The following is a 16,691-nucleotide window of genomic DNA, read 5'->3' as shown; positions in this document are numbered from 1 at the left end:
TGACGCGCACACTATGGTCCTCCGCTGGAAACCACCTCACCCCCCGATTCCGACTTGGAGGATGCCTCGAGAATGCCTCACAGACCCGGTGTTCCGTCAAACACTTGAGGAGTTCATGCAGGGCCACTTCCGCCGGAATGACAATACGGCGTCCACACGTTCGGTGGAGTGGGATGCATTTAAGGTGAGCGCCAGAGGCCACTGCATCCAGCAAGTAGTTGGGGTAAGGAGTGTGCTGGACAAGGCCTTGCAAAGGGCGGAGTCCCAGCTCATGGAACTCTCGAAGAGGGTGGATCAGGGCGACGCCACAGTGGCACAACTCTCAGAGGCCAAAACCTCCCATGCGGTTACGTTGCGTGATCTGCGTAAATACAATTTTCGCGCATACGCGGCTCGAACGCACCGAGAGGGGAATAGGGCGGGATCTCTCCTGGCTTGGTTGGCCAAACAAGACACAACGCCGCATCCTATCACAGAACTCATGGCCCCAGACGGGCAACTAAAATCCTCACAGGCAGATATCTTGCGCATCTTTCACGGGTACTACGCGACACTATACCGTGCCCCACGGGTCGGGCCCTTGAGAGATCTCGCCGGCTTCCTGGGCGAGTCGCCCCTGCCCGGGATCCCCCCTGACATCGGCAAGGACCTAGACAAACGGATTCTCGCGGTCGATGTGAAACAGGCGATTAAGGCACTTGCCCGCGGAAAGACGCCGGGTACGGACGGACTCCCGATCGAGTTTTACCACGCGTTTGTGACGCTGCTGGCGCCGCGCCTGGTCTCCATATACGAGGAGGCGGTAACTCGTAAACTGCTCCCAGACTCGATGCGGACGTCGGTCGTGGTGACCTTCCTGAAGCAACATAGAGACCCCGTATTCTCGGCTTCCTATCGACCAATAACGCTCCTGAACACGGACTGCAAGATCCTCGGGAAAATTTTAGCAGAGCGATACAGTCGGATTCTCCCAACGCTGGTGCATCCAGACCAGTGTGGGTTTGTTCCCCGACGTAACACCTCACACAATCTGCGCCGCTTCTTTCATGTCCAGGACCAGACGAAGGGGCGGTATCCCAAGGCGTGCTTGGTCCTGGACCTAGAAAAGGCGTTCGATACCTTGCTGTGGCCTTACCTGTTTGAGGTCTTGAGTCGTATGGGCGTCGGGCCTGTGCTGCTAGCCTACACACAGCTGCTGTACGGGAGCCTCACCTCCAGGGTGAGAATCGGCAGACTTGTGTCGGCTCGTTCCCGGTGACCAGCGGGACCAGGCAGGGCTGCCCCCTCTCTCCTCTCCTCTCCTCTTCGCTCTGGCGATGGAACCCCTGGCCATTAGGCTGCGACGGGAGGGGGAGACTTGGGGGATCCCCATAGCGGGCGTCACCCACTGCGTGTCATTATATGCGGACGATCTACTGATCTACGTCCGTGATATATCGGCTGACCTCACATCCATTTGGACGACACTACAGGAGTACGGGGACACTTCGGGACTCCGGGTCAACTGGGAAAAATGGTCCGTCTTCCCTTTGGGCGCACACGCAGGACCTCTGACGGTAACGCTAGGTGCTCAGACATTGAAATGGGAAGGGACTCCTCCCAGATATCTGGGGGTGCGCCTATACCACTCCCCCAGAGACCTCTTCGAGGGAAACCACCGGAAGGCGCTGACCAGCCTGTGCTCGGCAGTGGGGTTCTGGAAGACACTACCATTAGCACCTATAGGACGCGTCGCAATCGCGAAGATGATCATGGTGCCGCGAATGCTCTACTACTTCGCAAACCTTCCAATAATCCCACCCGGTGCTTTTTTCCGGGAACTAGACACGCTGTTAGCAACCTTGATCTGGGGGGGCGGTCGGCACCGAGTAGCGCTGCGTACATTGTATCTACCCACGACGGCCGGAGGCTTGGGAGCCCCGTCCTTCGAATCATACTTTCTCGCGGCAGAGCTCCAGTGGCTATCCCAGTGGACGGCGGAGCGACATGTGGAGGAGACAGTCACGGATGCAGGTAGACTACCACTGCCCGCGATCCGGCGTATGCTGTTGCCGGGCTCGAAGCCGATACGCACACATCCGCTTCAGGTCGTCGTAGCCCGCCGCTGCATGATGCGGATACACCGCATGTCAAGGGGACGGCCGCTGTATTCCCCCCTGCTCCCTCTGGTGGGGTTCCCGCGACGGAACGGACACTATTCCGCGAGGGCCCTCCAGGTGTGGACGGACCACGGCGTCACAGAGATGGAGGCGCTGTTTCAGGAGGGGCAGTTGAGGACGTACGTACAGCTGGTGGAGTGGTATGACCTCCCCCACGGACAATTCCTGAGACACAGGCAGCTGCTGGAAAGTAGCGGCCGCTTCTGGAGCCCACGCGATGGGGAACCCCCGACGCATCCGGTATTGCACACAGTGCTGCGTATGGGAGCGGGCAGTCACCTAGTCACCTGGCATTACAAAGCGATTCGGGAGTTGGCGGACGTCTCCCTGGACAAACTCCGGGAAACGTGGGAGGACGACGCAGGCCGCGTATTCAACGATGCGGAGTGGCGCAAAGCCCTGGAGTCCCCCAAAAAGGTGTCCAGGAACGCGCGATTTAAAAATATCCAATTCAACATTCTCCACCGGGCGTATCTTACTCCGGACAAACTCCACCGGTTTTACCCCGATGCGCGATTCGACTGCCCCCGATGTCACCTGGCGGACGCCGATTTCAAGCATATGTTCTGGGCCTGTCCCTCCATACACCTTTTTTGGGGGGAGGTGTACCAAACCGTGCGAGCTACAACTGAAATACCGGCTGCCGCCACCTGGGAGGAATGCGCACTGGGGTTGTCCCCGACGAAGAAAACCGCGAAGGTGCAATGGAAGTTTATGTCCTTGGCCGTGCTCCTCGCGAAGAGGAATATCGCGATGCATTGGAGGGCCCCAGGAGGACCGTCCACACCGGCATGGGCAGGCGCAGTGCTCAAATGGGGAGCAGCTGAGGAGGAACTGTTAAGGGAGGAGGAGGCGAAGGGCGCCCGTAAACGCCCGATATCTATGGAATGGGCGCAACTCCTCATCCTTTTTAAGCAAAACTACGAGTCGAGGGACGCCCCAGACGCGACACAGCTTACCCCTCACGCCTCTTCGGCTTCCCCTGGCCGCCCCGGCCTGGCGGAGGTCGCGGACGACTCCGTAGGTGGGCAGCGTACCTAGGTGCGAGAGCGAGCGCGGACCCGGCCCCCTGTGTCGCGACAGGCGACAACCGACGGGCTCGACCCCCCCCCCTCTCCTAGGTAGGCCTCAGGACGGATCGCTCGCACTAGCCATCAGTCCTCCCACAATCAGGCACGAGAACCTCGCCGCCACCAGTCCCGCACCCCCACCCCCCCATCCATTTTTCACATCCTACACCCTTCCTTTCCCCTCCCCGTCTTTCTCACGGTTTGGGGGTCCCCCTCCCTAGGGCCCGTTCCAAACCGCCCTGTCGGCGGTAGTAGCCCCGGTTGACGGCTCACACGCCGCGGTCCTAGATACACGACCTGACAGTGAAGCTGGGAAAGAAGGGTACGTCGCATACACTGCATTGGGGAGGTAGTGCTGACCCCGATAGAGACAGACGCTGGCGACATTACCGTGCAGACATACACGGGGACCGAGCAGAGCGCACTAGGGGGCGACCAGCCTTACCGATTATAGCAGGTACCCTCGGCATCTAACGGACTACAGCACCCACTCACTATAGATCACGCCACGGTTGATGATGATGTAATAACATGATTGGAGTATATATAAGCGAAAGTTCAATGTAATGAAATGCATGCAAAACCCTAATAAAAAAACAAATTGAAATAAAAAAAGTGCCTTTAAAAAAATACAGATGGTCCTCCACATTGGTACACAAACCTTTCCCACAGCCGATATCAACAGATTTTGCCACTCAATCTCCATGCATGGAGGTTTTGGTTGTGGAGATTGGGATGTACAACTCTCCTCTATAGTGAGAAAGGAGGGTCTTCCAAAGAACTCACTGGCCGTATCCCATAAGTCATGGGTGTATTTGCCCAGAAGGCCCACCTCCTTCAAAGAGCGTAAAGCCAGGCTAGCTGAGGATAATATTTTCATGCTAAAGCCATTTATATGCTTTGACTCCCTATCTGGGAGATACTAAGGAAAAGCATTAAAACTGACATGATGCCTGCCCACAACGCTAGCAGTCGTTCAGTTTCTCATAAAAAATATCAGTGTCACCAGGGTCTAGTCTGTGGTGTTTAGACACAGGTCTGCTAGCCAGAGGGGCTTAGCATAGCTTAGAAAAAGCAGTCTTGCGAGTGTCTGTAATGGCCTCATTAGATGGTAATAGAAGCTCAGCTAAAGAACCTCAGTCAATTAATTTGCTTTGGTTTCCAGAATAGGAAATGCAAGTCTATCAAATCTGCTGCTTTTTGCACCATTACAGCAAAAGAGGCACGTTCTTCCATTGGTGGACCATGTGGGGAGTCCAGCTCAGTCTATCACACTGTATTTAGGCCACTGGCATTTTGCAAGACCATGGGCAGCCCTTCATCAGTGAAGTGAAGGGCGATCAAATTGGCTTCTTCCTCATCATGAGGGACATTAGGTATGTCCTGCACCACATCGGAGTCAAAGATGAAGAGGGACTCTATCCACTGATACTACTGGCATCTAGGAAAAGGCTGAGACTGAAGGTCTGGCTGTACAATCCCTTGTTGCACCTTTCAACCAATCAATCAATCATGGAATTGTAAGCGCGCTACTCTCCCGTGAGGGTCTCAAGGCGCTGAGGGGGGGGGGGGGGGGTATGCAGATCCATTCAGCCGAAGAGCCAGGTCTTGAGAGCCTTCCTGAAGGTGTCCAGGGAGGGAGCGCGTCTGATGTCTGTCGGTAGTTCGTTCCAGGCCTTGGCTGCAATGTGAGAGAAAGATCTTCAGCCTGCTCTGGCTCTGTGGATGCGTGGGGTTTCAGCTAGTGCAAGGTTGGCAGATTGGAGTTTTCTTTTGGGTACGTGGAAGTTTATTCTGTCGTTGAGGTATTTGGGTCCGTTGTTATGTAGGCATTTGTAGGCGTGAGGGAGGATCATGAAGGTGACTCTCTTCTCCACGGGGAGCCAGTAGAGTCTCCGCAGGTGTTGGCTGATGTGTTCGTGCCGGGGGATGCCGAGGACGAGTCTGGCCACGGTGTTCTGTATCATCTGGAGTTTATGGAGTAGGGACTTGTTTTAGCATGGTCTGAGGGGGAACGTGGGCTTCCGAGGGCAGTGGGCCACCAGGTTTTGTCCCAAGCTGAAGGGGTGGTTCCCAGGACGAGGACTTCTGTTTTTTCGGCGTTGAGTTTTAGGCAGCTGTTGGTCATCCAGACTGTGATGTCCTGTCACTTCATAGTGCAACAAAGGCCTGGTGGGTGTTGATATTGGCTCAAGAACAGAGACCAGCTTTATGACTGGCTCCAGCGCCGGCAGACTCAACAGTGGCACTGGCACTGAAGGAACCGACAGAGACCCTGTGGCTGGGGTGTCAGTCTGCACACTCTTCAGTATGGGCCAGACAACAGGGCCAATTGAGGCAGTCAGTGTTGTCCCTGACAGTGGAAGTCCAGCTGGGAGCCCCTGCTGCTTCACAGGGCCTTAAGAAGCACAGGTAGTGTCTGAAAAATTGGCAGACTGGCCTCCCTTTAGGGCGTTATTTGCTGTGGAGTCAATTATGGCCTGCGAAATAAGGGGCACACTGAAAGCAAATACAAGACCAGCTCTGAGATAGAAGAAATTGGACCCTTCCAGTGACACCATTATGACTTCTCAAATTTGAGTGGCAGGATAGGGACGTGTGCCCTTGACATTCTTGCACTTATGTTGCATCTTTGATCTGCCAGAAGACTTTAAATAGAAAGGGGGCTTTGCCCGGCACTGACATTATGACCTCAACCACAAGAGGCCCCATTACTTGAAGTGAGAGCAGTATCTCTTTTTTTAACCTAACCTCTTCTTATGTTCAGTGCCGTTTTTTTTACCTCCTGCTCCCTGATTGCAGAGGCCCACAATGTGTGGGTACATGACTGACATCTGTTTCTTGTAGTCCTGGTATGGCTGGAACCCTACCAGTTTAGAGGTGTTCATTATACAAACTTCCATGCAACCAGATGCACTTGTTTAAGCCGCACTTTAGCATGATCCTCTGTAGGCCTTTTAACAAAGGTACCTTGGGTGGCTCGGTGTTACTTAAAATGAATAGCCTTCACAGAGCAGTCTAGGACATCACTATGACTATATGACACATAGTTCACATCTAGCTGCCCTATGGAAGTCGGGCCAGATACTTTACCCATAAATACATGTTAGACCTGGCATTTCTTGGCGTGATTACCCCTGACTTTTTGCCTCTACCTCCTCTATTTTTGGTGCTGTGACAGATTTTGTTTTGCCAACTTAGATGCTTTGGACACTTTGCCACTGCTAAACAGTGTCAAAGTGCAAGAGTTCCCTGTATAAAGTTTAATGGTAATTGGTTTTCCATGATTGGTAAGTTTGCCTTGCTAGTCAGGTCCCTAGTAAAGTGCACTATGTGGGCCAGGGCTGGTAATGCAAATGCTGCTACTGGGCCTGCAACACTACTTGTGCCACCCACACAAGTAGCCGTAAAAAGGGAACTCAGGCCTGCCATTGCAGTGCCTGCACGCAGTTGGTTAAACTGCCATGTTGTTCTGACAAGTGCACTCACTTGCCAGACCTTACCCTTCCCTTTCTATGCAGGAGGGGAGGAGGTGAGACAGTCACAGGCTGACCTGCATCTGGAGTGTAGGGGGAGGAGTAGCCCCTAGAGGTGAAGAGGCCTGGGTTGCTGCTATAAAACAATTGTCCCATCTCCTGCTGAGTGATTGAGAATCCAGAATCAAAGGAAGAAAGTGTCACTGGCAGGAAGGCACCCAAAACTGGTTTGACCAGGGGTCAGTTCCCCCTGAACACAAAAACTTCAAAGCCATTGAGGGGTATAACTATGAGAGCTGAAGCCCATGAACTTTGGAGAATGGCTTGATCAAGATTGAACAATACTGGGGCTACTACGTGGTCAAGAGGAACCTTTGCCAAGGAAGAAACAACTGAATAGACTGAACGAAAGGACAGACCCTGGCTGCGTGTTCTGGGGCTGGCCTGGACTTTGCTGTGTGCTGTGTCCCCCTGCTTGAAAGGACTTTGCTGTGCTGTGTCCTGAAGTAACTTATCCCCAAGGGCCCGAGGTGAGCTGGCTCCCTGTTGCGGAAACTCAGGAACACAAAAGTTTCCAGGACAGTCTCAGCGGTGCTGTGTGCGCGTGCTTGTTGCAGCCTGAGACCCTCGTAAGCAGTGCCCTGTGATCGTGGGCACCTGGAGTCCAAGCGAGGATCAGCGACGCTATGTGCGTGTGCTTTTTGCAGCCTGAACCTTTTGTGAGTATTGTCCAGTAATTGTGTGCACCGGAATCCAAGTGAGTCTCACGACGCTGTGTGCGTGTGCTTTGTGGAGCGTGAGACATTCGTGAGGATTGCCTTGTTATTGTGCACCCGGAATACAAGTGAGTCTCATCGACGCGGTGTGCGTGTGCTTTGTGCAGCATGAGACCTTTGTGAGGATTGCCTTGTATTGTGCAACCCGGGATCCAAGTGAGTCTCCACAATGCTGTGTGCGTGTGCTTTGTGCAGCGGGAGACCTTCGTGAGGATTGCCTTGTTATCGTGCACCCGGAGTTAAAGTGAGTCTCAGTGACGCTGTGTGCGTGTTCATCGTGCAGCCTGAGACCTTTGTGTGGAGTGCCCGGTGATCGTGCACCTGAAGCTCAAGGAAGTGTCAGCGATGCTGTGTGCCCTGTGGCAGCCTGAGATCTTCATAGCAGTAGCGGCCTGGACCGACAGCCCCAGAGGAGCTGAGCCGCAAGCCCGAGCCTGCTGTTGCCAAGTCCCAAAGATTGCATCGGAGGAGCAAGTCGCTGGACGAGGAAAGGAGAGTGAGTTTGCGCCCCCCAGGTAACGTGTGTCGACTCCTGGGGTGGGGCGCGGGCTCGGAGGGAGACGCTCTCGGCCTCTTTCTCATTTCAGCAGCGCGAGCCTCTGCTTCGGCTCGTATCGTGGCCCGTATTGCCAAGGGAATGGCAGTACCGGGGTCGGAGTGCGGAGCTGCACTTTTTGTGTTATACCATACATGTGTGGGGGGCAACTGTTGTCAGAAGCTTCCTACGAGTCAGCACGAGTGGCGGAGAAACCGCCTAAGGCACCGTGATCGGTGCCGATGTGTATTATGGATTATGCTATTTCTGCATAACGGAGTACCTGATTGTCATATTACACATGGCATCAGTTCTGCATAACGAAGTACCTGATTAGAGTATTACGCATTGCATTATTCCTGCCTAACGAACTACCTGATTAGTGTATGACGCATGGCATTATTTCTGCGTAACAAACTACTTGATTGTCGTATGACGCATTGCATTGTTTCTGCTTAACGAACTACCTGATTAGCGTATTACGCATTGCATTATTCCTGCATAACGAACTACCTGATTAGCGTATTACGCATTGCATTATTCCTGCATAACGAACTACCTGATTAGTGTATTACGCATTGCCTTATTTCTGCATAACGACGCAGCTGGTGGTTGTATTACGCATTGCATTATTTTTACATGGCAAAGTACCTGATTGTTGTGTTACGTATTGCATTATTTTTACATTGCAAAGTGACTGATTGTTGCGTACACATTGCATTATTTTTACATTGCAAAAGTGCCTGATTCTAGCATTACGATCTGCATAACATGGTGTTAGGATTACAGAAGACTGTTTAGAAGTGCTCATTAATATTGCCAGAACTTACAAGTGCTGTCTGGCCTAACAACCGGCTAGAAGGAATAATACAAATACGCATTTGTTGGATTTATATTGTGTGGGCTTATCGTATATCTTTTTATATAAAGTTTATACTCGTTTTTATAAAACTCGTGTGGAGTCTATTTGTGGTGTCATCATCGGGTTGCTGTGAGGGTGTTTGCAAATACTTTACACATTTGCCTTGAAGATAAGCCTGGCTGCTTGTGCCGAACTACCAAGGGGGTGAGCGGGGCTATCTCAGAAGGTGACCTTCCTTTCCCTGACGTGGAACCGCGGGTCCCTATTTGGCCTAAGGTACCTACCACAGCCAACCAGGGATCCCAGGTCTAACAATACATATATAGGGACCAGGCCAAGACATAGTAGTTTGCTCTTGATACGCCGTTCTCTTTCGCTTGTTTGTTTTCAAGGTCCTGCATTGTTTAGCCACTATGTATATAAGCATCATTCTGTGATTGCACTAGTGTTTCTCTCTCTTCAGCTGTTTCCCTATGACTATGGTACAGCTCTGTGGTTAAGTTGTTACCTACAGGATTGAGAGTGGATTACACCTCCATATTTTTAGGTAAGTTGACCCTTTTATCGTTCTCACTGGGCATCACTGTGGATAGTGTTAGGCACTAAGTGTACTGAGTTATAGCACAAGAAAGAGGAACTGTGCTAAATGATTTTGGATGGCATTTTGAATGCTTCTGGGTCCTCACAAATGCCTTAGAACCCCTTGGGGTCGCCGATTGGCAGAAACATGTTGTCCACACAACGGGGGTATATTTGTTGAGAATACCCCAGTCCTCTCTGACTTTTAACTCTACCCCACAAGGCATCCAAATAAATTCAGTACAGCCCATTTGGGGACAGTTGTATCTTTATCTCTTTTTTCCAGCACGCTTCCCCTCACTCCCTGTCAACGTCTGCTGATCAGATTGACAACACCTCAGCTCCTCCCCATTGGTAAGTTGTAGCCCAACCAGGTACCTTGCAGTCCTGGTGTAAGGAGGGAACCTAATGATGAAGCATTTCACCTTCGGATGAGTGAGGGTTCTCGTCCTTAAAGAACTAATCTTCCCAGGAGACACTCATTTTCTCTGTGGTCTCCTCTCCTTTTTCACTTTAGATACCATATGTACTTTGTGTGAGTTTCATGGAATCCTGTTGTAGTCAGGTGAGATATCTTCCCTGGCACAATTTTTGAGTCATCTGAAAACCATCAAATGTGAAAGTGGAGCTTTGGATCAGTGTAGAAGGGCACCGAAAGAAAAGAAAGTGACATAAGCACACAGGGGCAGCGCTTATTTGCTGCTTCGTTTCATCAATTCTACGGTTGGAGGAAATCACAAGCAATATGGCACCAGCCACTGGTGAAAAACTGTCTAGATCCAGTGTGGCACCTTGGAATATTTTAAAAGGGAGCAATCTGCAGTTAGAGGTAAACAGCAGAAAGAGCGGTTCCCTGTGTTTTATTTTTGTTGAAGTGGGAGATTTCAAAAAGAACGGTGCTAGAGCTGCAAAGATGGTGAGTGCTTCCCGAGATGTTCCACCTTTTTCCCCAGATAGTGGAGGTGTTCATAGTGTAAAAGTTTATTCATTAGCTATGAAACTTTTAGTTTATGTTTAAACTTTTACACTACAAACAGAAATATAGTTTCATTCCAGAGCGGAGAGTAGCAAATAAAGAGTATCAAATGGTACATCAGATCTAAAATCAAACATTAGTTGCCAATGTCAATAATACAGTCCTACAGTCAATGCAAGGATACTAAAATCCTCCTCTTGTCTTTACATAGCAATGCTCTTGCAGTTCAGATTGGGCCCAGCTGTACAACCACACAGTGTGACGACAGTCACCAACTATGTTTCTCTTTCTTGTCCCATTCCCCTTTCCCTAGATCTATCTACATAGTGTTCATCTAAGGTTGGCTGTGGGGTTGAAGAAGTGTGGAAGCTTTCATCACTCTTGAAGAATCTGGATTCGGAGGTTAGTGCATTTTGGCACTGGCATGCTGCTGCATGCAACACAGCTTTTAGAGGGACATGGTGATTTTAGGAACGCCAGAGAGAACAGCATTCTTGTAGTCCACTCTGAATAAAACAAATGCTTCGACAACATCTTTGAGATTCTGTTCCAGTAAGAAATATTTAATCCCACAGATTAGTCTCAGTTGATGACTAATATTTCTGGCTACGTTGCTAATATGTTTGTGAGATGATTTAATCGAATATCCTAATGATATGGCACTTTCAATAATGGTTGGGGTGCAGTCTAGGATGCTGGTGGAGTCTGACATTTCTGGACTGGGGTGGAGCAAGAGTAGGGCAGATGAGCAGAATTCAGTTTTCCTAGGTTTGAAATTAAGATGATGCGTGGTCATCTAGGGTGTATGTTGTCAAGCTACTAGGGCAATAAATGTGGGGGTGAAATCCTTCAGATAGAATTGGCCGTCATCAGCATATTAGTGATACTCTTTGAAGAATAATTCTTGAGGTGGAATCTGCTCAGCTTTTGCGGCACTCCTTAATCAATTGTTCCTGAGCAGTGAAGCAGTGAGTGAATACACTTCAACAGAGTTGTTCCTCCGCCAGTCTCTAGGCCTTAATCTGAGATCAAGATCGCATTGTGATTCTTGGGTCCCGAAAGGACACAACATAGTCACTTATGTGAAGCTTCCCTCGAGTGTTGGGGTTTCATGCTATCTGTCCCACCACAGAACACATGAGGCACTGCAATTGCCATGTACTTTGTCACTGTAGCTGGGATGTGTGATGAATTTGTGGTCTGGGGAGGAGTTCTTTTGAACCTTGTTGGAGTCCTAGAGAAGGGCTTTAGCAAAGTGCTTTCTTACCTGGGTGTGCAGCATATCCTTGTCATTGTATTATACACACAAAGGCCATATTTAGATATATACAGGCTTAACTGCTACCAACAATCAGATACAGCTGCAGTGTTTCATTGAGCCCTGGAGGATGGTCTCTTTCTTTCTGCTGCTACATTAGAGCTATGAGACCTGGCTTGAACAAGTGCAGTGTGGCTAGTGGATATGAGAACTGGGGGTTGCTACCAGATAAAATAGCAGACCTAGGGCCACATGCATCAACCTTTTTTCCATTCACAAACGGGCTGATTCGCAGAATCGGCTCGTTTGCAAATGGAAAAAGGCCTTTTTTTTATGCATGAACTCATTTCCATTTGGAAATTAGGTAATCGCAATATTTTGAGATTACCTAAATTGCGAATGCATTTAGGGAATCGCAATTTGCGATTCCATAAACGTGATGCAACAAGCCTTTCTTAAATGTAAACTGTGCATTTAGGAAACGCTAATTACCATCAACTTCAAGTTGATGGTAATTGGCACATTCTTTGAAAAATGCACAAAAGTGCAGTTTTCAAAGTGACATGTGGTGCACACACATGTCCTTCGGGCATGTGTGTGCACCACATGTGCACACATTACCTTTTTGGTGGGGGTGCATCAGCGGGGCCTTAGGCCCCCTAGCACCCTTGGAATTGCATTTGCAATTTTGGTAATCCCAGTGTTCTAATGCATTCCCTAATAACGATTCGCAATTTGCGATACACTATTAGGGAATGTTAAGGATTCGCAAGATTAATTGCTAATCCTTCATGCATAGGCTTTGCGAATACCAAATAGCGAATCCTTAAAATTTTCTATTTGGTAATTGCAAATGATTACCTTGAGGCATGTGCCCCTTTGTTCTTTTGATGAGACCCATTGCCTAATAATTCACATATATAGGCCGAATGCCAATATGTGGTACCTTCTGTTACTTACACATGCCACTTGAGACCGTGGCCAGTGTTCAGCTAGAGTTTCTAGATGGTCTTCCCTAACAGTCTTAGTGAGGTTTGTATTACTGCTGCCTGATCATTTCTGTAGCTCCAGGAGATGCCAATTTGAGAAATACAGTGCTTTTAAACCAGGCGTGTACCACTAGCCTTAAGCTATCAACTAGTACACTATCACATGATGATGAGCTAAATTTATGAAATGTGGTTGTGACAAGGGTGTCCAGGCACCGGGCAGCGGAAAAAGCAATATAGTTTACTGAAACAGACATATCTTCAAACATGTATGAAAACTTAGGTGATTAGCTTCAGCTAACAGATGGAGGGGAAGATAATTCCCTAGTTTGGAGGCCAGGAATGAAAAAGGTCTCCCTCTCTTTAGGGCAAAATTATTTCGAGGGATTGTTAAAAGAAGCACATTCGATGACCAGAAGGGATCGTGAGGGAGGAAGCTCTGAAATATTTTTTAATAGGTTTTAAGGAAATATTTTATAAAAGGCAGGATAAGCCGAGCAGGCAGTTTTGAACAGTACCCTCTTACTAGTAAGCAGCCCATGCGAAGTGCTGAGTAGTAGCGTTGCTATATTCTCTTACATATTGTTGGTATGTTAATTACCTTCTTACTTATATTATAATTTTATTATAGATACACTGCTCCTTGTGTTCCTGCTCCCTTCCCTCCTCCCCCCTCCTTCTCTCCCTTAGTGGTATTGCCCTTGTGTTGATCATGAGGCTGCCTTAGAATGCTGGGTGCTTCCGTTTGAGGGGCGGGCGAGACAACGAGGAGATTGTTTTATCTAATGTTGTGATTTGGTGGAATTGTGGAGATCGCGAATGAATACTATCACCTTTCACGTGCGCCTGGAGACTCCATCTTAACAAGCGTGGCTATCCCGACAAGAACCCCGTAATCCGGTTTTGGACTCTCTGCAACCAGGCTACAGCTTTTATCATTAGCCCTAAATATAGATCATTGCAGTACGTTACAAAAAACAAGATGAAATGTCGGATCCTAAATTTCGTCAGATAACCAGAAAACAGTCTAGTAATCAGATGCTACAGGCAGATGACACATGTTATATGTATGGCCCAGGGCTCACCTTTCTTTTCAGCTAAGGCCAGATATAGTTCGATTTGATAATTTCTCTTGTCTCAATGATAATTGGAACACATGTCAATGGTGTATCCAGACCCCAGTTAATTCGAATGATAACAAGTTTTTTTTGAGATGGTGTCTAACAGGTGTTTAGTTATTTGACATTCATATATGTAGTGATGTCAAACCCTTTATATTTGGAAAATGTATACATTTTACTGCGTATACAGATTGAAGTGGCATCAATTCCTCAACCTTCTGGCTTAATGGGTACTCCTATTTAAAATAAAGGAGTTACTTAAAGTTATATACATATGCAGGCTATCCATTTTGTTTTCCTAAATATAGATGAAGGTGCTCTGTGGTGGTCAACCACTAAAAGTGTGGTGGGGAGCAAATGATAAGACCCTTGAGAAGGCAAGACATTCATTCTTTGATATGTTTCTGTATTATGTAGTGGAGCATGCCCAGTACACTACATATTGGTTCAAGCATGGTTCTAAAGAACCACACACCTACAGAAAGTTCAAGATGGATCACTGATCCTTGAGACCATATTTCAATCCAAGGTTGAAGTATGGCACTCCTAACGACCTTGGTTTGTAGTTTCACCAGCAGAATATTTGTAAATGATCAATTGTAAACCTTGCTCAGTGTCAAAACTTTTGGCTGGATGGTGAGATCCACACAAAATATGAACCTGTTTTCTCATCAGGGTATTCTGAAGTGCTTTAGATTTTGGGGATTTACCACAGATCCACGGAATACCATAAGCGCTACTTACGTGTATATTACTCTCAGAGGCAAGCGTACCCCCAAATCCGCACTTGACTGTTTTTTTTTTGCCATTGACAGTGTAGCTCTCCACTGCCTTCTGAGCTAGGTCTGTGCTATATGAATGCCACATACATAGATTTAGAAGCATGCATCTATCTTTACTCAAGCGACAGCAAAACATCTGGCAAAGGATGTGATTTTCTTATACTACATACAGCAAATAATTTAGAAATAGTGGGTCTGATACACACATATGAGTACATCTCTGGCTTGCCTATGAATTGTCAAGGATTCCCTAGGTTATGCTCAAAATGTATATTTCGCAGGTACAATCCTGGTTGACAACTTGTCCCCAATAAAATGTGCCCTGAGCAAAAAAAAAGCTGCCGGAGTACAGGCAGCTGAAGTTAGCAAAAGTACTTTCTCTTTTTCCCACGTGGAGAAATAGCTTTGCATAAACTCCATGAAATATGGTACATACCCTTTCCTACCCTCAAAAGACGCTCACTTCAGGGTGTCAAATGACCTGCAAGATGTTTGCGAATACCCACACACAAACGAGTTTTTGGCTGACCGTGAACTTTTTGCAAGCAAATGGCAAAAACAACCCCTTCCTCCCCCTCCCCGGAGATTTACTCCAACAGACATTACACAAAACTGTGAACTCTGTGAACCTAGATCAGGGGATTTCCAATTAGAAAGAAATATTAATCAGTCAGAATTGTCAGTCAAAGCATTCCTCAATTCATTTATCAAATAAAATAGACGGGCAAATAAACGTAGTAACGAGTTTACGTACGCCTTCGTACTCCAGCTTTGTGAGGAAATCATAATGCTCTTTCCTGAACACCAGCAACCGGCTTCGTCCAGTGATCGGGCTTTCTTCCAAGTGAGTGAAATAAAAGAGAATAAAAACAACTCCAAGTGCGCCCAGGCTCGCAAGCAATTTCCATTTGTTCCTTCGAACGTTCTCTTTGAACAGATCCTGTTTGTTGGGCGGCAGGGCTTTCCACCATTTTCTAAAACTCCTGCGAACAAAAGATACAATCAGAACTTTAAAAATCAAGGTAAACATCTTGTGCCAAAGCCACGTTACTAAAGCAGCTATCCGACAATATGTGCGCACATTATGTCTTGTACTAATAGCAAAGTTTTGCATTTCTTTGACAGAGATTATGAATTACCTCATGTTTAATTTTCAAGTTTTTTTAGAAGGTTGATGCGTTGTGAGATCTGTCATCCGTTGTGAGATCTGTCATCCTTAGGGTGGTCTTTCCCCACATTTTGCCTTTCACCTCCTGTTTTTGGCAATTCTTTTTGTTGGCTTTAGGACTATGAGCACTTTATCACTGCTAACTAGTGCTAAAGTGCATGTGCTTCTCCCCTAAACATGGTGACATTAGTGTATACCTGATTGCCATTTTTGATTTACTAGTTAGTGGTGTAACATGTACCCAGGGTCTGTTTAAGTCAAATGCTGCTAGTGGGATGCAGCACTGATCGTACCTCCCACATATGTAGCCTTTCAAACCTGTCTCAGGCCTGCCGTTGCAGGGCCTGTGTGCTCAGTTTATAGCCAATTCTACTTGGCATTTAAAACTACTTGCCAAGCCACAAACACTCCTTTTATTACATATACATGACCCCTAAGGTAGGCCCTAAGTAACCCTAAGGGCAAGGTCCCTTGTAAGTAAAAGGTAGGACTTATGTGTTTAATGTCTTGGTAGTGACACACACCTAAATTTATTTTTCACTACTGTGAGGTCTATCCTTCTCACAGACTAGCATTGGGAATGCCTTAATACACTCTGAAGCTGTAATTCCTGATCAGAGAGGAGTAGCATTTTCATGTTTTATATCTTTGGAATGGTAATGATAAATCCTCCTCACTGGTGAAGTTGGATTTAAAATTACTGTTTTAGAAATGTCACTGTTAGAAAGTGGACATTTCTCTACCCTTACTTCTCTGTGTGCCTGATAGCCTGTCTCCAATACAAGTCTGGGATGGGTGACAGCTACACTTTGTGCATTTCATCTATACAAACACAACACAGGAAGGATATGTGTGTCTGAGTACTCATCTATATACATCTGCATTCTAAGGGCCTTGACTGGGCAGGATGGGAGGGAGGGGTTAACACTTCACTTAATTA

At 47.8% G+C, this 16,691-nt stretch overlaps 1 protein-coding gene across 1 annotated transcript in view; it reads right to left on the bottom strand.

Annotated features, from left to right (window-relative positions):
* The window catches only part of OMA1 (OMA1 zinc metallopeptidase), a 601,584-nt gene that overhangs the window by 393,542 nt on the left and 191,351 nt on the right, over positions 1-16,691 (bottom strand). Inside the window, exon 3 of the mRNA XM_085602499.1 lies at positions 15,338-15,566. Coding sequence (XP_085458625.1) covers positions 15,338-15,566 — 229 coding nt within the window. The remainder of the gene's footprint in view (positions 1-15,337; positions 15,567-16,691) is intronic.

Source organism: Triturus cristatus, chromosome 4_2 (genome assembly GCF_964204655.1).
Source record: "Triturus cristatus chromosome 4_2, aTriCri1.1, whole genome shotgun sequence".
NCBI classification, from domain to species: Eukaryota; Metazoa; Chordata; class Amphibia; order Caudata; family Salamandridae; genus Triturus; species Triturus cristatus.
This window is presented reverse-complemented; position numbering and strand designations above follow the sequence as displayed.